At 42.2% G+C, this 21,634-nt stretch overlaps 1 protein-coding gene and 1 non-coding gene across 2 annotated transcripts in view; both read left to right on the forward strand.

Moving 5' to 3' along the window:
• The first annotated feature begins 4,543 nt into the window (after positions 1 to 4,543).
• Positions 4,544 to 21,634, forward strand: part of LOC149287182 (rho GTPase-activating protein 12-like) — a 38,136-nt gene continuing 21,045 nt past the window's right edge. The window contains exon 1 of the mRNA XM_089493177.1: positions 4,544 to 5,185. Coding sequence (XP_089349303.1) covers positions 4,544 to 5,185 — 642 coding nt within the window. The remainder of the gene's footprint in view (positions 5,186 to 21,634) is intronic.
• LOC149287183 (small nucleolar RNA U109) lies at positions 19,640 to 19,781 on the forward strand. Its single transcript, XR_016277513.1, has one exon. It is a non-coding gene; the product is annotated as a small nucleolar RNA U109 (small nucleolar RNA).

Consider the following 21,634-nt stretch of genomic DNA (forward strand, 5'->3'; position numbering starts at 1 on the left):
TATATTGAAATTTCAGCGGTGAGGTTTATTGCAGGAAGCGCATGCTTCGCCGCGTCATATATGATGCCACCAAACGACATGGGCACACGTCTTAGCCATACCTTATCATCTGTACATACTGGATACTTAATTTCTTCTTTATTTTTTGTTGTTGAAACATTTAGGGTTTTTTATGTATTTTTTGCGGAGTAAATTTGGGGCATTTCATATAATTAAATCGATTTAATTAATCTGTCTTTTAAGGCGCTTTACCAATTCTCTTTTATTGATGAATTCCAAATGGTACTCTGCAATTATGATCTGTATGGCATTTAATTTTAAAACAGGTTTTTTGATTAATTCTCGTGAAATTTTATTAAGTAATATAAAAAAAAAAAATTTGGTAGAGTCGTCCTTTACTGCAGTAAAAGCCCCCCTGTCTCTTGGGTTGTTGTCATTCTTCTTGGCAGATTTGCTCCAGGTTTTTAAGGTTAGATGGATATCTCTTGTGAACAGCAATTTTCAAATAACTCCACGGATTGTTAATGGGATTGAGATCAAACTATTGGCTCGGCCCTTTTTGTTCTTGAGCCGCTTGATGTATTCTTGACCTTGTGCTTGGGATCGTTGGCCGGTTGAAAGGTGACTTTCCTCCTGAGCTTGGGAAGTGACGTAGGTTCTCTTGCAGTGTTTCCCTGTATATCTTCAGACTATTCTTTCATTTTAAGAAGATGCTCAGGCCTTGCTGATGGAAAGCATCCTGCGCTCCATGCTGTCGCCACTCCCATACATAGCGCTTTGAGTTATGGCCAAAGCGCTCTATATTGGTCTTGTGTGACCTTTTCCCACGTTGTAGAAGGGGAGCGCTCTAGTTCTCTGGCGTGCTCCGTTGGTACACTTTCAGTAACTGCTTTTTTTTTTGCCACCCTTGCATAAAGGCCTGTGATTATATATATATATATATATATAAAACACTTTCAAAAAGAAGGTCAGCACTCCAGGTCTTTAAATAGACAATTTCATTTTATTCAAAGTCAAGTCGACGTTTCAGTCATTACTGACTTTCATCAGGACATGGTTGTCCTGATGAAAGTCAGTAATGACTGAAACGTCGACTTGACTTTGAATAAAATGAAATTGTCTATTTAAAGACCTGGAGTGCTGACCTTCTTTTTGAAAGTGTTTTACATGGAAACTGCTGGTTACTAGCACCAGGCTTGGAATATTTGGAATGGTGTGCAATGGACTCTGTGAGTAAATATATCTATATCTATATCTATATATATATATATATATATATATATATATATATATATATATATATATATATATATAATTTCGCTCTATCTAACAAAGGGATGACCAGCCATTATTCTACTCCCAGCCACTGAACTTGGCAGGTCCTTCAGAGTGCTTGCTGACCTCTTGGCTTCTGTTTGAGGGCCGGTCCTTTCTTGGCAGGGCCTGGATGAGCTACCTGTTTATTGACCCAACTGAGCTCACCAGGATATCCAAATATTTAGCTATTATTTTGTGCCCCTTTCCTAATTTATGCATCACTTTGTTACTTCTGTAGAATACTCTTTTGGTCTTCGTTTATCTAGATTGTAAGCTCATTTCAGCCGGGCCCTCCACACCTGTTGCTTCTGTACGTCTGTATCTTATGTTATACTAGTTATGTCCTGTCTACCTGTTGTACAGCGCTGCAGAATCTGATGGCGCTATATAAAACTATAAATAATAATTTACCTTCACATCCACAGCCTGTGTAATGGTCTTGTGGGGGTTTTTATGCTGAAATTTGTAGCAACTTTAATGGTCACACAATAAGGTCCAACAGTAAAGTGCCCTCATTCCTCCATCTGTAATGGAGTAATATGAGAGAATCTGGAAGCGCTCTAAATGCTTTGTAAGATGCTGTTTGGTTGGAAAAAAATATGATTTCCTCTTTAAATGTAGTGGATTATTTACATAATTATCTTTGCTTTATAAACCCATAATCTGGGTAGTTTAATTTCCTTGTCCAAAAAAGCCAATAATTAGGTTTTTAGACTCATCATTTGTATGAGGTTACTGGGTTCTGAATGATTCTCCCTTTAAAATCCATATCGTGGCCAACTTGTGGAAGTGTTCTCCAACCGGCGTTTTCGGGACAATTGAACTCATTGATTGAAGGTTCTACCCCAGCGAGCTGAGTAATGCAAAGCCAACTCGGCGAGATGACGTTCACGGATTCTTCACATTCTACATGTGTCCTTTCTTGTGCAGAAAAGCTTAAAATGTATTATTTATGATTATTATTACTACTGTATCTTAGAGATTGTGAGCAGATTCCATATTACAGTGAGGGAGAATACAGAATGAATAATAACCTGAAGACTTGTGAGAAAAAGGCTGCAATCTTCCAGGGGAACGACACAAAGTGTATGTGAGACCAGGTAGTTAGAATGTTCAGATAACTTGCGAACTCCTATTGTGTGAATACAGCTCTTGATGGCGGCGCAAATAAATTCTGTGAAGCATTTCCTTGGTCATAATGCCGGGACGTACAGCGCTATATTGTGACGTTATTGTGTAAACGCACTAAAACGCTTAAATACATCAACACAGACGATGTCCAAAGAGCTTGCTGGCCGTGTTAAAGTTCAAAATGTCGCCATGAGGCTCGCTGGCCTTTGGTTACAGAGAGATCGCTGCATTTAGTTGATCAGCGCATGTCACTGTATAGCCCCATCTGTGTTTGACGGGCAGCCTCCCTGTCTACAGAGTCACAAAAATAAAGGTTTATAGTCTGTTCCAGCACCAAGCTGGGTGGCCCTCCGGCTTCTGGTGCTTCTTTTGTAAATGAGCCGTTGCTGCTGTGCAGTTCTTTAACATCAGGCCATTGCCTCCTGGCAATGAGAGATAAAAATAATGAAAAGGGGCCAGACAATGCAGATCGCTAAACGTTTTCTATCTTCGCTTGAATCTCGCTAAATCAAATAATTATTTCACAGGTTCCTTTTTTAACCACCAAAATACTTCCTTTTCCTGATAATTTATTCTGACTGCTGTTGTGAGGGTGTCTAGTGCCAGTGTACCCATTGGCATACATAATGAGTTTTTTTTGGGTTGCATTAAATCCATAAAGACAGCATGGACTTGTCATGTCAGTAGGTCACCCGGATGCTTTTAGGAATCAGGTTTGCAGATGTAGAATGACATAACTTCCTTTCAATGAAAGCTATACCTGATTGTCAATGACATCACACACCCCTGGCTGCACAGGGCACCGCATAGATGCCCCACAGCACGAAGTGGTAGCCCAGATGGAGGTGACTTGGTGCTTCATGGACAGCACATTATCCCCATAAACCCCATAGCCCTTTGGTGGAACACAAATGTGATCCTTTAAGCTGATTAGATTATTACGGCTGGGAGTTGCTGCATGTTTTGTCCAGTTTGGTTTTGTCTCGTTATCCTTCTCTAATACCTTTTGCTGTGATGTAATAAATTTAGCTAATGATGTGGCAGTGGCTTTTTTTTAATCTTATTTTTCTACAGCTATTAGCCCTGGGGTTTACTGGATAAACAAATATTTCCAATAGAAACTGTGAAGATTTCCCAGTGTTGGTGTTGAATATACATTGTATCCTGGTTTTTAAAAATCATCTGTGCCTATGTCACCTATATACATTATATTGTGATATATTATATATACACATGACTGAGCAATCGTTTGGGGTCACTTAGCTGTTCATAAAAAAAGGACATTTCTTGCTGTAACAAAAAGGGTTTTCTGACGATCAATTAGCCTTTTAAACTTAGCGAACGCAACATCCATTGGAACACAGGAGTGATGGGAGTGATAAAGGGCCTCCGTCCACCTATAAAGATATTCCGTTAAAATTTCCCAAGCTACAATATTCATTTAAAACATTAACGCAGTCTATACTGATGTTATTTTAATTGACAGCATTTGCTTTTCTATCAAAGCCAAGGAGATGTCTAGGTGACCCCAAACTTTTGAACTGAATCGATGGAGCCAATTTTTTTTCTTTCTGCCGATTTGTGCAAAACACCCCACTTCAGTCCACATTTTATTCTGCAGCGATACACATAATCCGTTGCGTGTTCTGCATGTAATGTTTATTTACATTCATTCCAGGTCTAGAATGTAGATCTGGACCTTTAGTGAAAAGCTCTCGATGAACGTTGCGGTCGCTTCTCCCGATTAAGCAGATCTCTAGCGACTGACTGTTGGCCGGCTGCGTCGTTGCTTGTACGTTGCTGGGGTGTAGGCTGTATGATGCAGCGTTTTTTGGCTCTTCGTGCTCGAGATATTTTAGAATTCCGAATGCGCGAACATTCTGCTCCGTGTTAATCTCTGCATTCAGATTCGCTGTTCTTCCTTCCACGTTTGAGGACAAATACACAATGTCCTGAATTTCAGACAGATTGACTTGTTTAATATTAAGAGATGTTTTTTTTTTTTTCTTCTCCCTAGGATTTGCACGCTTTCCAACACTAGCGATCATAATGATTCTTCCTGTTTGTCTAAAGAGGTGAATCGTTTTAAGTGAATATGGCTGACAAAAGTGGCAAGCCGTTACCTGGACCTGCATTTATCGAAGTAGAATATGATTATGAGTACGAGTACAAAGGCAAAAAGATAGTTATAAAACAAGGCGAAAAATACATATTGATGAAAAAGTCAAATGAAGATTGGTGGCAAGTTAAAAAGGAGGAGAATGCCCGACCCCTCTATGTTCCGGCTCAATATGTGAAAGAAGTTGGTCGAAAAGCTTTGATGCCTCCGGTCAAGCAGGCAGTGCTGCCAAACAGCCCTCTGAAGGTCATGCAAGGGCTGCAGAGGTCCACGGAGAATATCAACAAATCGCCGGAGCTTTCGAGTTTTGGGAAATCCTCTTCATTTAGAGATGCCAACCAAAACATTGGACCTAGCAGTAGCCCCGGCCAGGCGAGAGGACTGACGTTGGACCTCGTGCACAATAACGGCAAGCTAAGCGGTGATTTGCATTCACCGAAGGCCTCGAGCAGGAGTCCCTCTGCGCTTCACTTCTCCGGCCCGGACATGATGGACGTAGAAAAGACTGGTTTCACAAATGACTGCTCTGGTGATTCAGCCGGAGAAAGTTCGGAAAGGATACCCCTGGATTCAGAGTCTGGAGATGAACTTAGTAGCAGCTCAACTGAACAACTGCAGGTAAGATCGTATTCCCAGAGGAGCCGCAAAAAAATTCAAAACATTATTTTATTATTGTTAAAGCGGCTGGAGTTTAAATGGCGATCTATGTTAAGAGCAATTGTAGAATATGCTTTTAATGGGTTTGTTTAATGGTTCGAAATGTTGCCTCGTGGTATAACATGTATAATGAATGGTCCTTGGAATATATAGAACTTATGCCAAGTGAAAATTATATGAACCAACTTTGACGTAAAGCTGTAGTTAACAATAGATATGGGTGACACAGCTGAATCCTGAGCTTAGTTTATGCTAAAGTCAAAACTTTAGTGAATTTCTGTTCATCGGGGTTGGAATTTGGTTTTTGAACACGTTAGACGATGAAGAATATATCCAGTAATACACCAACCATGCAAGGACTTTTAAAAGGGTTTGTCCTACTTGGTGTTGTATGATCCTCTTCACATGAAGCTACCGGTCAAATGTTTGGGGCCGCGGTGGTAGAGTGCGGTTAAGGGTACAGTCTTTGCTGAGATCGATTGTTTGGATTTTTTTTATTTATTAGTAAGCATGAGATATATAATATAATATATATATATATATATATTTATTTATTTATTTTTGTTTATTCGCTAAAGGGAATGCCTGCAGGAGAATTGTGGTTTCTATTCCTTCATAATACAAAGTCCCTGCATAGTTTAACGGATGAGGAAAACTTTCAGAAATCTCACTGATTTAACTATGCATTATACAGGGCCAGCCATGGTTTTCCTGCAGCAGGCGCTCACTGGGTGTGGATGTTCACATTGCATAGCGAAGTCACAGAGTTAAACCAAAACTCTCCTATCGACTCTGTCTTTAGTGAATAGACTTCTACGTGATGCTTACTACTTGTAGTGAGTGCAAGCGATGGAGGGTGACGGCTGTACGTTGATGACCCTTTGATCCTCCCTGCTGTGGGTAACGCTCCGATCTCAGTAATTCTGTTTTTTGTTTGTTTGTTTGAGGTGTGCGCTGTATGCTGCATCTGTCCTTATGAAACATAACTGATTCACATTTCTGACTCATCTTATCGCAATTCCAAAATACCGTTCGTTGCTACGAGCAACGGCATTTTAAAGGGAAATTATCACTTAGGTAACCTTTTCTCAGTAACATAACATGATGCCGGCATAGAAGTGCAGGTATCGTTTTAGGCTATTCCTATGTATTTGCCCCAACTTGCCAAACGATCTGTTTCACTTAGAAATGCCTCTTTACCCGCGACTGCTGCCCACTTGCCCAAATGAAAGGGGGGCAGATATATCATGGGGCAAGTGGCAAAAGAACAAGAGAGGTAGAGGCACGTGGCACAGAAAATGAATGAAGCTGGAAACAAAGGAGAGGTAAATGAATGAAAACGAGCGGAATCCGGGTAGCGTGTTTCTCCCGACATGGTAAATGGTCGATGAAAGGCGCTTCTGCTCAATGCTCTATTTGGTAGCTTTTTATTTGACTTTGTACGTAAAAACGTCTTTTATTCTTATTAATGTCTTACAAAGTTTAGTTTTCACGGAATGAAAAATAGATAATTTAGAGGATAAATAGAGGATTTGGGCCCCAAAGAGGGACCTAAAAGTGCATGGAAGTGACAAGAAAATGCAAATCGGGAAATCTCCTAGGTTCTTGTGATTTGTAGGAAAAATATGATTTAAACAATCTTAAGTTTTGTTAACCTTCAAAAATCTATCGGGTCGCCTGCCGCCAGCCCGCTGTTTGATTTCATTGACTGAGATCACGAATGCTTTATGTGTAAGCGCTGCAATATTCTAGGAATCCACTGCAGTCGTACCATAAATCTAGCAAACTCCAAATATTAGCAGGCACGAGCAGGTCTCGACAAGTGGTTTGTAGGACTGAACCGGACTGCGCTGTAGGACTAAATGCTCTGTTACCTGTAAACGGCTTAACCTATATCTGTGGCTACGAAGAATGAAGCAAATTCTGGTGGTGGGGGTTGGGGGTTTTGCTGTTTTATTTTTTAATTTATTATTTTATTATTATTATTATTATTATACAAAAGGAGATTGGTTTATTTTCAGTGAATGTGCTGTTTTTCTTTCACACACGCGCTATCGTTCAAAAGTTTGGAGTCACCAAGACATTTTCCTTGTTTTTTATAAGAAAAGCGCATTTTGTCCATTAAAATAACAAAAAATGGATCTGAAATCCAGCGCAGACGGCTATTGTAGCTGGAGGCGTACAGAGGCCCTTTATCACTCCCATCACTCCTGTGTTCCGATGGCCCTTTAGCACTCCCATCACTCCTGTGTTCCGATGGCCCTTTATCACTCCCATCACTCTGGTCTTCTGATGGCACGTTGTGTTCACTGATCCAAGCTTAAGTGTAAAAGGCTAATTGATCAGAAAACCCTTTTGCAGTTATGTTACCGCTAGAAATGTCTGTTTTCCATGAAACCACAAAGTGGCCCCAAACTTTTGAATGGTAATGTATACTGTTTACAAAAAAATGAAGGGGAAAAACACTTGTGTTTTGTACATAATACACTAAAAATGAAAAAATATTGAAACATTTTTTAACTACATGTTAGCCTTTTCCCATCCAGTTCCAGAGGTTTTTAAGACCAGGAATATTGCCAGTTAGTCGTGGTGATTTTTTTTTTTTAACCCCTTCCCGCTACTCCCTTTTAATATGGACAATATGCTTTAAATCCAATCGCAGTAATGTTCTGGTGGATTTTCCGACTGTCACGAGACAGATTGCTTTATAGAATACATTTAATCTGATTTCCGGGACGGTAACTAAGGCTTCTTTTTTGTTCTGCCAGAATACAGAAAAAAATAAGTGATTAAAAATGTTGCCTTCTGCACCAGTTTATGTAAGGTGTTTTCTCGTTATTTTATTATTGCTGTTAATATTTCCCCCTCCCCTGCTGTGATGGGGGTTACGGTATCTGCCCCCATTCGGTTATTGCTGTCACCGCTTGCTAAAGCCCTTTAACTGTGTTTATCAAAAGTATGTTCCTCGCAGGCTTCCTTAGAATCTGGACCAAGAACTCCTGTTCTGTTTCAGTCCTAGTGGGGCTGATAATTTGTTCAGCTGCTTCTGATGTGCTGAGTTTCATTTCGTTGGGCGCTGCTTTAGCCATATTGTACAGCGCTGTGGAATATGTTGGTGCTTTAATATAGAATAATAATGATTAGTGAGCAGACCCCGTAGTGTTAAAGAAACACTTATTGCTGCTTCAGTCTTATTTAAGGAAACGCCGCGGTCAGATGTGTGATAAGGACTTTCAGGCTATTGTTTGCAGTGAAACCAAACACAATGTTCTCGTTCCCGGCTGGGAGTGTTGTGTGTCCGGTTTCGTATCTGCGTAGAATACACCGTGGGAGATACCCGCTCAGCTGGAGCTTCTTGACCCGTGTAGGGGGGTAAAAGATGTTTAGATACTCAATCATTTCATAGGTCATTAATGCTTTAAAGGAGACCTCGCACTTTTTAGTTTGGCCATTTAACAGCTAGCTTCTCGAATGGCAAAGGATCATGGGTAGGCGAGTACTCGTATCAAACATAGAATTGCATTATAACGTCAGATATTACACGTGCAATAATGGAAGGATAGGTATGGTGTTCGTTCCCCTTTAAGTCACGGTTACTCTTTAAGCAGAGAGCTGTATGAGGTTGAAGGGATATTTGTGGTCTGGCTCAGTAGAGAAAATACCTGGGTACAGATAAAGAAAAAAAAAAAACCCATCAAAGTAATATGTTTCATTTCCGTCATATCTCTCATTGTGTGTTTTCTATTAACGAATGAAATGGCTTAGCTTTAGAATAATCGGCTACTAAGTATTCATTTCACGTTTGCTGATAAATCTGATCTCATGTTGATGAAACATATTTAGAAATGGAAGTCTAGTGGAGCTATTTAGTGTTCGACGCCTGCGAGCGGCGCATGTCTGGATACTCAGAGGGGTTTTAATGTTTTAATTTTCTCTGCCAAGTATGAAGACCTCTTTAATGAGACAGCGGTTTAGGACTTGAGCCGAGTAGCATCCCGCGTGTGTCCCATCAGATATTTATTTTATTAATAATTATGCTCTGACCTCATTGCCCGGTGTGGGGGGGGGGGGAGTCCGTGCGTAGATTCCTATGAATCTCTATACGCGTTACATTAATTTAAAGGTGACGCTTGGGTGTTATACGCATTAAAGTGCTGCGGTAAAAGCAGGCGGGGGAGACGTGAAGATAGATCCAGTAACCAAATAACGCAGATAGGACTGTAATACGCTCTTAATAAGAAAAAGGGCTGGAGTGTTTCTTTAACATAATAACCTTTTAATAATCTCACTGTATCTGCATGTTTATTCCTCCCCATTCAGACATGTATTCCTTGTTGTTAAGCATGTTGTCTGACTTTGCTGAAAGGTTATGTGTTCTGGCAGACTTTGTGAAGTGGAGATAACATTAGATAAAGTTAGAACAGGAAATTAAAGGTACAGATTAATATCCGTGACACCCCTGCAGTAGGAGAACGCACGTTTAAAATGCTCTGAAAAATGATTTTTTTCTGCCATGATATAATTTCTTGCCACTGATTGGCTGCAGACCTTGCACATGCGCCGTGCGGTCTAAACAGATCCCTGCTGACGCGGTGAATACATCACGTGCCAAATACGTCTCCTGGAGGGCATTTATCTGGGGAGAGGGGCAATTCTGCAAAGTTCCCCAATGCATTTGCAAAACAGGCTACGCAGAAATGTAAGTGGACGGTGCGCCCATCATATGGATTAAAGCGCACGCCGCGGCTGGAGTGTCCCGTTAACTGGTTGGTTTCTGCCAATTCTTGACACGGAGCTCAGATTTTATAATGAATAAAGTCCTTTACTTTTAAACCCAAAACCATGACGCCTTCAGTAAAAAAACGCCGGTTATTTAGTTCTAAAAGCTGTGGCATTGCCTCGTCTCCTGCAGCCGGGGTTCCTTGTGTCCCTTAACCAGCCAAGATGTATCCTAACTAGGGCTGAAACAACGAATCGATAACGGAAATCGTTGTCGACGATTTCCGTGATCGATTCGTTGTTGGAGCACTCGGCTCCTTTTACTTACCTCCGCGAGCGTTCCCCGCTTCCGCTACACGCTCTGCACTCTCCGCCTTCTTTTAGTTGCGTGACGGAAGTGACGCGTTCCGGAGGTAAGTATTCTTCATGTCTGTGCGAATCGCTCTGTGTGATTGGCTCCGTTCGCACAGAGCGGTTCGCGGTGGTGGGGGTGGGGTTCCAGGGGATGCAGGGCAGAGTGGGGGTGGGGGGGCAGGCCAGGGTAGGAGACTGAGTGCAGGGCAGAGTGGGGGTGGGGATGCAGGGCAGGGTGTGAGTGTGGGGGCAGGGCAGGAGACTGGGTGCAGGGCAGAGTGGGGGTGCAGGGCAGGGTGTGAGTGTGGGGGCAGGGCAGGAGACTGGGTGCAGGGCAGAGTGGGGATGCAGGGCAGGGTGTGAGTGTGGGTGCAGGGCAGAGTGGGTGCAGGGTGTGAGTGTGGGGGCAGGGTGTGAGTGTGGGGGCAGGGCTGGGTGCAGGGCAGAGTTGGAGACTGGGTGCAAAGTGCCAGGGCTGGGTGCAAAGTGCCAGGGCTGGGGCAAAGTGCTGGGTGCAAAGTGCCAGGGCTGGGGCAAAGGGCTGGGTGCAAAGTGCCAGGGCTGGGTGCAAAGTGCCAGGGCTGGGTGCAAAGTGCCGGGTGCAAAGTGCCGGGTGCAAAGTGCCAGGGCTGGGTGCAAAGTGCTGGGTGCAAAGTGCCAGGGCTGGGGCAAAGTTTCTTGAACAGTAATAGTCCACCTCTTTTCAGAATGTTTGGGGTTATTTTGTTTCATAAATATTGTGTTTGGGTTTTTGTACTTTGAAAATATTGTTTTTTTTATTACATCATAACAAAATAAGAATGTTAATGTAAATTTTAAGTTGTTTTTTAACATCCAGTTCATTAAATTATTTTAAATAAACAAAAAAATTGCATATTGGTTTTTTTTTATCCGATTAATCGAAAAAATAATCGGCCAACTAATCGATTTATTAAAATAATCGTTAGTTGCAGCCCTAATCCTAACAGCACACGGAGTGGGGTTATTATTATTGTTTTTAGACAAATCACAAAAGTAACTTTTTTTCTTTCTGAGCTTTATAGTTCGGTGATGCAAAGGCCGTGCCTAGCCCCGTGTTACACATACCTTCTATTTATTTAATGAGCGGCGACTGTAAATGTCAAGGTAAATGACATTAACCCGTGCCGCATCGGATGTCCTGCTACAACGGATCCTCACGTGATCTATTTTACAAGAACCTCAAAACCCACTTCTTTAGAGAAGCGTCCTACCTTTTCAGCTAGAATCTCATCACGATAGAAGCCCTGCAGCTATGTATGGCACCGTCTCTCCCCTTTCTACATACATTAATCGTACAGACACCTATAGACTGCCACCGGTAACATGGCATGAAGGAGGAATAACTTCTTTTTAATCTGTATAATAACGATGGTTACAATGTCAGTAACTTGTGCTGTATTGTCATGCGTTCCGCACGGCGCGGCTAGTACCAGCCTTCTTCTCTGTAGCAACCCCCATGCTTGTTATCCTTCAATAATGCTTATTGTTCACAGCGAGTCAGCTGTGAAAAATATGAACCGTTTAATAAGCTCCTTTTCTTCCTCGCTTTCATTTTGCCACCAGACTCATGCCGCAGAGAGCTGGCCCGATGCGTCCTTCCGATCCATTAAAAGAAATCAAACACGGGGTTCTGTAGCAGAATTTCTCGGGCTCCCCGCTTGGCATTTGTTCTGCCAGCCCACAAGCTCTTTTTACAGCGACGGATGTATGATTTGTGCAGAAAAAGCTATGATTGTCTAATTGAAATACGTACTGTTGGGGAGGCTTTCAGAGCAACAGATTGATGTGTCCTCCTGGGCTGCATATAATCCCTGACTGTTTGGGAACATGTTGTTTTTATCGTGAGTGTGTGTGTATATGTGTATATATGTGTGTGTGTGTGTATATATATATATATATATAATTAGCGCCATCGGTTCACACAGAGCTTCTTACGGTCCATACATTCAAAGTGTCTGACAGAACTAGAACTGGCAGAATAAGATATTGACAGATTAGGTGATGAGGGTCCTGCTCATAATTAGGGCTGCAACAACTAATCGATAAAATCGATAATAATCGATAATGAAATTCGTTGCCGACGAATTTCATTATCGATTAGTTGAATCGATTATTATCGATTATAAAATGAGGGTTTTTTCAGAGCAAACGCTCTGAAAAATACCCCTCATTATATAATCCGTTTAGTCTGACTCACAGCAGCAGCTCCTACTTACCAGCCCCTCCCTGTAATCACTGTGACAACTGGCCCCGCCCCCTTCCTTCTCCCAGAAGGCCAGAACCACATGGCTGTGACACTCATCTAACTGTAAGTATAAAATTAATATTTGGGCTGCTGAAAGTTAGGGTAAGTGGGAGTTAATTTAGGGGCAGTTATGGTTAATGGGGTGTTTAGGGTTAATTTAGGGGAAGTTATGGTTAATGGGGTGTTTAGGGGCAGCTATGGTTAATGGGGTGTTTAGGGTTAATTTAGGAGCAGCTGTGGTTAATAGGGAGTTTGGGGTTAATTTGAGGCAGTTGTGGTTAATGGTATGTTTAAGGTTAATTTAGGGGCTGTTGTGGTTGACAGGGTCTTTAGGGTTAATTTAGGGGATGCTGTGGTTAATGGGGTGTTTAGGGTTAATTTAGGGGCAGTTATGGTTAATGGGGTGTTTAGGGTTAATTTAGGGGCAGTTATGGTTAATGGGGTGTTTAGGGTTAATTTAGGGGTAGTTATGGTTAATGGGGTGTTTAGGGTTAATTTAATGATGAGGACTGAGGGTTAATTTGATTAATTTAATAAAGTTAACTTAAGGTGCAGTTAGAGATAAAGGGGGGCCAAACTAAGGGGAATCTAAATCCTGGGGCAGTGAAGATTAACCCAGTACTTATTTAAAAAAGTATGATGTCAGTGTGATGTGAACGGGTCTGTGACTCTATGAGGGCACCATGAGATATCTGGGGGGTGTAAGGCATATCAGGGGAGGACGGAGAGACATATCCGGGGGTATAAGGCATATACGGTATATAAGGCATATGTGGGGAGGGCAGTGTGGCATGTCTGGGGAGGACGGAGTGGTGTATCAGGGTGTATAAGGCATATCTGGGGCCACAGTGGCATATCTGGGGGTAGACTGGAGTGGCATATGTGGGGAGGGCAGCGTGACATGTCTGGGAGGTAGTGTGGCATGTCTGGGGAGGATGGAGTGGTGTATCAGGGTGTATAAGGCATATCTGGGGCCACAGTGGCATATCTGGGGGTAGACTGGAGTGGCATATGTGGGGAGGGCAGCGTGACATGTCTGGGAGGTAGTGTGGCATGTCTGGGGAGGATGGAGTGGTGTATCAGGGGGTATAAGGCGTACCAGGCACAGTGGCATATGTGGGGGTGGAGTGGCATATGTGGGAGGCAGCGTGCAGTGGCATATGTGGGATGCAGCGTGGAATGGCATATGTGGGAGGCAGTGTGGAGTGGCATATGTGGGAGGCAGCGTGGCATATGTGGGAGGCAGCGTGGTATATGTGGGAGGCAGCGTGGCATATGTGGGAGGCAGCGTGGCATATGTGGGAGGCAGCGTGGAGTGGCATATGTGGGAGGCAGCGTGGAGTGGCATATGTGGGAGGCAGCGTGGCATATGTGGGAGGCAGCGTGGCATATGTGGGAGGCAGCGTGGAGTGGTATATGTGGGGGGCAGCGTGGAGTGGTATATGTGGGGGGCAGCGTGGAGTGGAATATGTGGGAGGCAGCGTGGCGTGGCATATGTGGGAGGCAGCGTGGCAAGCCTGGGCTCAAACGTGCATAAATTGGGGGGGGCTGGTTGGGAAATAAAGACAAGAAATGTATTTTATCAAAGTTTTTTTTTATTCTGATGTTTGTATTTAACAATTTGTTATTTAAATTATTTTAAATAAATGAAAAATTTACATTCATTTTTTTATCCGATTAATCGAAAAAATAATCGGCCAACTAATCGATTATGAAAATAATCGTTAGTTGCAGCCCTACTCATAATATAATGAAGTTACTTTCAGCAGGACCCATCCCAGATAACATGGCTTCTGAGCAGTAAGTATCTCAAGATGTTACTCTTGGCTTTGCCAGCCCCAGCCTGACCCGAGCAAGGATTCGAGGGGCGCTAAAGACCCCCCCCCCCCCCCCCCCGTGCTCATACACAGAAAATGCTTCTATTTACTTCATGGGCTGTTCTTTTGTGTGCAGGTAAAGAATGAGAATTAAGTAATTATGAAGAACATGCGCGTTTTGTTGGGGTGGCTGTATGGGGCTTTAAGGCAGATTCTCAACTGCTTGGGTGCGTTTAGCAATCTGATCAAATTGTGCTCTTCCTGAAGAATGTAGGACGGGTTACAATGACTTCCTTGCTTCGTGTAACAAAATGTGTATTTGTTCCTTCCTAGTGGTAGAAACCGTATTTCTTCTACCGGAATGTGAGCTGCATCACTGTTGGTGCCCTGACCTTTCAGAAGATAATTCCTCTTTGACCGCAAGCAAATCAGTGTGGTTTAATACACAGGCCGAGGTCTCGTTGCACCGCGCTTAAACTAAGGCTGGTTTTAAAGATGACGTAACCCGTTTAGAAAGGCTGATTTCTCTAAAAATGGAACGACGACTCTTTGGCAATGAACACCGGAGGGAGGTAGCCATACAGGAAAGTACCTCGTGCCCGAGGCTAAATATGGTTGTGGCTCTTTAATGTTTTGGGACTGTTTTTCTTAGTCGTTGATGCCATGTATCTTATCAAATATCAACATTAAATGAACCTCTGACTGCCTCTGCCAGAAAGCTTAACATTGGGCCGTGGTTGGATCTTCCAGCAGGACAATAATCTAAACCATGCGTCAAAGTCGACCCAAAAATGGTTTACTGACCATAAAATTAAGGCCATCCCAATCCCCTGACTTGAACCCCCATAGATCTCCAACATCGTCGGGCATTATGGGAGAAGACTTAAAGCACAAAGTATTGACTAAAAGGGTGCCAGTAATTCTGGCGCATGCGGCGTTAACCTCTAATGTGAGAACAGGGTTTTTGTGTTTTTTTTTTTGTTTTTTTTTAAGAAAAGATCAAAGGATTAAACAATAGACTCATTTTCACACCGTTCTTTGCTCGTTTACCAATGGTGCCAGTTAAACGGGGCACTGTAAAAGAAGAGTTGGTGGTAGCTAAGAGGAGCAGCCACCCAGCAGGAGTGGTGGAGGTAAAGGTAGTAAGGGAACATTCATGGTACAGGCAAATGCTGAACATAAATCAAGACCATGGACTACGGGCTATGTCCTTTACCGCAGGGAAAACTGGCAGATTAGATGGACCGAATGGTTCTCATGTGATGTCATGTTCTTTTTCTATAAATTGAGTGCCTGTTTTTTTTTTTGTAAATATAATTTTTATTAGTTTTCAAGGAACAACAGAAGGACAGGGAAAAAGGGAGAGGGCAAAAAGGGAAATAGGGAGGAGGAGTACAGGTGGATAGTACGGACGGGAGGAGGGCACAAGGAGATAAAACTGGGCACAAATACCCGACGCAGCGGGCAAAGGTACTTTTATTTTTAATGCTGTTTAAATTGTGTGCACATCTTGGGATGTATGCCTCATGATTTAAATCCACCCCTCTGTGGTGGATTTAAAAATAAACTTTCCTTTTATGTAGTTTGTATATTGGGGGAAAAATCCCAATCCAGAGTGAAGTAGCTAAAATTTGGCACAATCCGGTTCAAGTGCAACCTGATCTCTATGTTGCTTTTGAGCGCTCAGCCGATGCGCGATTAGCCGGAGTGCCTGGGCAGGAGGGTGCACTTGGGGGATCCTTTATTTAGTTTCGCTATATTGGGTTTTTAACCGCGATACACAGAGAGCAGCAGAATTCAGCTCAATTCAGACAAAACTAGTATCCTCATGTCTCTGGTGTAGCTGCGAGAGCAATATGAATAAATAACTGAAAGGGAAAGTCCTATAGAAAAAAAAATATATTTTTACTTGAGTGTAAAACTATAGTATGGGTGACAAAATCCTGATTTTATCTCATTTTGTTACAATAAACATCCTTTTATCTGCAGGATGATGCTTGAACTTCTCTGCTAGCAGTGAAACAACATTTACAGTAAAAATGTTCTATTCCCTCCTTAGCGCTCTGACAGCTTTGCCTGCAGGCCGGCCCCAGGTACTGCGATCAGCAGTGAAAGGCAATGGAGCCCTGCTTACTGATCACTCTAATCAGCCGCAGTGAGTAATGTCACTATGACATCATAAGGGGTGCCATCCAGTTCCAAGAGAGATCCCTGGGGGCCTTAAAGACCTAAAAGCAATCTCTAGTCAAACAAACGTAAAAATTTATTAAAAAAAAATAAAAAATCCTGCTAGAAATATGCATTAAAACAAACCCCGGGTTATTAATTTATTTAAAAAAAACCCAAAAACCATAATGACAGACTATACAAGACAAAAATGTCATAACGAGAGCCCTACCTGTATAGAATTTGTGTGGATACATCACACGCAGAAAAGGGGGACTCATGGTTGACCAAAGATATGCAAAAAGATGGCATGAAAGCTCCTCGCTTAAGGGGGGATTCATCCGCTGTGCTAATATTTTGCAAATTATGACAATTCGTAACTCCATACGATGAGTGAAAGGGTTCTAATCGCCGTAGCAACTGGACTGTTCCATTCCATGTTATGGTACAAACTTTCTACCAAAAGGACTTCTTTACGTTTTGTGCTGTTTCACGTGCTGCGTGTCCAGTCTGTGGCAGCTCATACGGTGCAGTATTAGGGTTTAAAATCAATGTCTTCGTGAGAATAGCGAATTGACCCTAAAAGAGAGATTTGCTGAAACCGGCATTAAAAATTTATAGAAACATAGAACCTGACACAGATAAGACCCCTTTAGCCCGTCTCGTCTGCCCCTTTTCCCCCTGATGAGTTCTTGGTCTTGTCTGAGCCATATGCCTGTCCCATGCACACTTGCTATATTAACCCCTTCCGTCACGGTTTAATTTAAAGACATCCCTGTCTCCGAGGAGCTCAGAATCTATGTATAGGCGTGTGTAGGGCTCTGGCAGAGTTCTTACAAAGCTGAAAATGTTGATTGAAAGGATCAAGTTCCATTCCTATTGTTTGCTTTCTTTATATAACCCATTAGTCACTCTTTTTAGCTCCTGTTTAGTGAGGGCGTGATACTCGAATAATCGAAAAGCTTGGCCGCTGGATTGCTGTCTTCACGCGGACTCGTATTCTGTAAGGGGCGTAACGAGATGCCCCCTGTACTGGGCAAAGTACCCAATTCGTTCCTCTCTGGTGGTCTGTTGTGGGTAAATATTTTAGTTTGCTCTGTATAATTGGGAAGCACTCGAGGCGACGCTTTTAATCCCACATTTAAAATAAAGAACGTTAAATGCTTGACTACCGATTGCGTTTCTGTGAATCACGTGACTTCGTGGCCGAACAAAGCTTTCAGTGTTAAATATTTTTTTGTTTTCTGTTGCTTAGAGACTTTTTAATGAGATTTGGCGGCGTTTCCGATGCTTAAAGTTTTGGGTAAAAGAATTGGTGTGTTACTGCAGCGTGCGGTGCGGGGATGCCACGTTACCCTGCGGCTCCTCGGCTGCTTCTCGCCTGCAGACAGGTTTATTCTTGGTGGGCATCCAGCCATTTAGAAGTACTTTAAATAAATAAATAAATAAATAAGTCTTACCTTAGGCAGAAGCTGCAGTGCTGCATCTTCCTGCTCCTTGGTGGTCCGCATGTGTTTGCCGCGGCAGCACTGAAGTTGACCGGTGATAAGTATATCTCATGGTGGGAGATCTGGCAAAGAAGCCGATGCAAATGGGGCGATTCTGCAGAATCAAAGGGAACGCCACATAAATGTAATGGGATCGCTGTGCGTTAAAATGTATACGATGGCTAGAGTGTCATCCAAAATATGTTTACGGCCCAGGCGAGTTTAATTTTATTGGGTTATCATAAAACATGTTACGTGTTAATTAAAATGCATATAGGAATACATAGTACTGCAAATGCGTCACAGCGAGACTGGAAAACAAACGCTCGGCTATCCTATGAGTTAGAGCGGCTGGAGTGAACCTTTAATTAAAATGGAGAAAAGGTCGCCCTTTGAGACAGAGTGAAGATTTCATACACAACAAAGGAAGGGATTCTTTACAGTGAGGGCAATAAAGGTACGGAATTCACTGCCAAGACAGGTGGTGTTATCAAATACAATGGATGCCTTCAAAGAGGGTCAAAAGCAGAACTTACAGGGCTATAAATAATAGAATAAACATTAATATCCAAGGAGAAATCGGATTGCCTTTTGGAGTCAAGAAGGACTTTTTTTTTTTTTTCCCTCTAAGTGACAAAATCCGAAAAAAGCTTAATTGGTTGGTTTTTTTGGTGTTTTTTTTTTTTTGTTCATTTTTGCTTTTTGTATCAAAAGCACAGGTAGCAGGGTTGGACTTGGTGAATTTTAGGATTCATTTTCGAACCTTAATTACTATGTGCTGTGATGTCAAGGTTTTTTTTATCTTCGTGAATGTGATGTCATACGTTTCCTCCCAATGCTGTAGTTTTTTTGTCATCTGCTCCGCGGAAGGTCGGTAGTTTAATGGTTTGACGAAAAGTAACAATGTTGTCGGTTTACATAATAAAACATTAAAAACTGTTTTTGAATTAAACAGCCTGCTGACTCGGAGTACTTCCTGATTTATTAGTAAAGTCAGCACATTAGATGTCAGACAAAACATATTTTTGACCATTTCAGAATTTGTTGACAAAGGCCTTTTAAAAAAAATCATTTTCTGTGTTCGGGTTTTGTTCCTGCAGAAGGTCGGCCTGTACTTTTGTTTTTAGCTGGGTATCATCGAATGCGTCTCCCCCCCCCCCCCCCCCCTTAAACCATTCTCTCCTGGATACACTTTGAATGCTAAGGGAACGCTTCTGGTTTGGATATTAATCTAGGTAATCGATTATGAATAGATACAATTGTGTTGTATTGGAATCATATGCGCTTTAGTGTCCCCTTGACAGTGCTGTTGTGTCCCATTTGCGCATGTGTGGAGGGATTCCGCAGAACATATCTTCTGCTTCCATCTGGTGCACTCGGTGCCAGTCGGCTCCAGCGCGGGCTCAGCAAGCGGAGGAAGGTCTAATGTCACCCCTGTGTGTAAATGCCCAGAAAATGCCCCAATTTATCTCGGTGGGAGCGCGTTCCTGCTAATTAGCTGTCAGTGCCACCAAAACACTGCAGCTTCTTCTATGTCATATATTTAAAGAATATATATATATACTTTGGTGCGTCTGCATGGAACATGTTTTAAAACACTTGTGTGAAGCACGGTGGGCGATGATATTGTGCTCTGTTTTTGTGGGGCATCAGTGCAGCCGTACCGTGCAAGAGAAACATCTACAGGAGACATCAGGGCAACCCGTTGTGAAGTACAGACTGAGTTGTAGTATACGTCTCCTACAGTGTGTGTGTGTGTGTGTGTGTGTATGTATGTATGTGTATATATATATATGTATATATATATATACATGTGTATATGTGTATATATATATATTAGTGTGTGTGTTGCTTTAAGGTAGTTCTATTTTTGATTGAATGTGTCCCAAATAAGTCCATTTCTAGAGATGTTGTCTTTTCTGAACGGAGACGTTATTGACGTGCCCGCCATCTTTATTTCACAGCAGCCAGCATTGGAACACTAATGGAATATTAGTTGGCTTGGCCAAGATTTTAATGAGTTTCAAGCTTCTGAGTCCTTTATGTAGAGATTTATTCATAGAACACGTAACCACTTTTTTAAAAAATTTGTATTAAGAGTTTTTCATAAAAAATATATTCAAGCTTCTTAAACTTTTTAAAACTACTCCAGTAATATGAGTAAGGGTTTTATGATTATCTCAATTAATCTCATATTGCAGAGCATTTGTTCCACATAACACCAGTATAACTACTCTTTGGTTTATTATTTTTTTTTTATACTTTTTCTTTTTTTTTTTTTTTTTGGTCTTCATTTTTTTTGGTAAATTCCTTTTTATTTATTTTTTTACTTTTTTTTTTTTCTTGTGCACATATGTATCACGGTGATAAATCTCTAACACCAGTCCTGTAAATGCTGATTTGTAATTATATTTGGGCGCTGTGGGACGGGAGGTGTTTGTTATAATTAATGGCAAAGCTCCAGGTTACCAAATGCTGCTTTCTCAGCACAAAACTAAAATGTGCTTCCTGCTATCTCCGCTGAAACAGCCGGCGGCGGTTTATTTGTTAATCATTACGCAGCACGGCCCGGTTACTTCGCATTCCCAAACTATTCCCCGAGTGTTCCGGGTGGGAAGTGTCCTCTTTCTCTGCTTCTTTTGTGAAGGATTGATGCAAAAGTGTAATAAAAATGTCAATAGGCTGAAGCAAAACAAATTTTTTTTAATGGATGAGATGCAATTTTTTAGGAAAATGTGTAAAACAAGTTGGGATTCTGTTTTCTATATTTGTGGCCCATGATGTATCCGTTTTGAGTTTCTAGGGTCATATGTAAGGGGTGCGGAAAGTTGATTGTATCAGGCCTGGACTGGCCATTACATTTTATTTATATAGCGCCAGCAGATTCCATGGCGCTGTTACAATTATTGTAATAATTTAACACCACACACAATAACAAACTGGGACAAAAGCAGAAGAGGCCCCTGTTCTTGTGAGCTTACAATCTAGTCTGTGGATGAGGGGGAAGTGAAGAAGAGGGTGACTTGGATAGGGATGAGTTGATCGAGTCTGGATGATCTGTGAAGGTTGTTGGTCGTTCAGATTGATTAGGATGCTGGCTGAGGGTGTTAGGAGGAAAGGGGGGGTTTCAGAGAGCTTTTGACAGCCACGTACGAGGGAGAAGGTCTGAAGAGGTAATGATGGGAGAAGAGACGTAGGTCACAAGGAGAATGAAGAGGGCGGTTAGGAGTGGATGTGAGAGTAGAGCTATAGGGGGTGCGGAGTTGTTAGGGGCTCTGTAGGTCAGGATGAGAAGTTTGAGGATGGATTGGAGCCGTGATCTGGCACATCGGCAAAATGCTGGCCAACAGAACCGCAAGCTTACCCGATCTGGAGGGGTAGATTAGGGGCTGTAGTGTGGAATGGCTGGAAATGCCGTACAGACCTCAGCGCTGGCCTTAAAGTGCAAAGACTTAACAGCGTTTTCTCTACAGTTTGATACATATTGCCGATATTGGCCGTTTATCGTTCCCGTGATTGCGCATTTAATTGATCGCACATGATACAATATCTGTTACATATGGGGGTCTCTAAGACCACAGGGGCACGCGTCCTATTTGGC

This window comes from Sceloporus occidentalis, unplaced genomic scaffold (assembly GCF_023333645.1).
Source record: "Sceloporus occidentalis isolate IW3139 unplaced genomic scaffold, rSceOcc1.0.p SCAF_63, whole genome shotgun sequence".
Taxonomy (NCBI): Eukaryota; Metazoa; Chordata; class Lepidosauria; order Squamata; family Phrynosomatidae; genus Sceloporus; species Sceloporus occidentalis.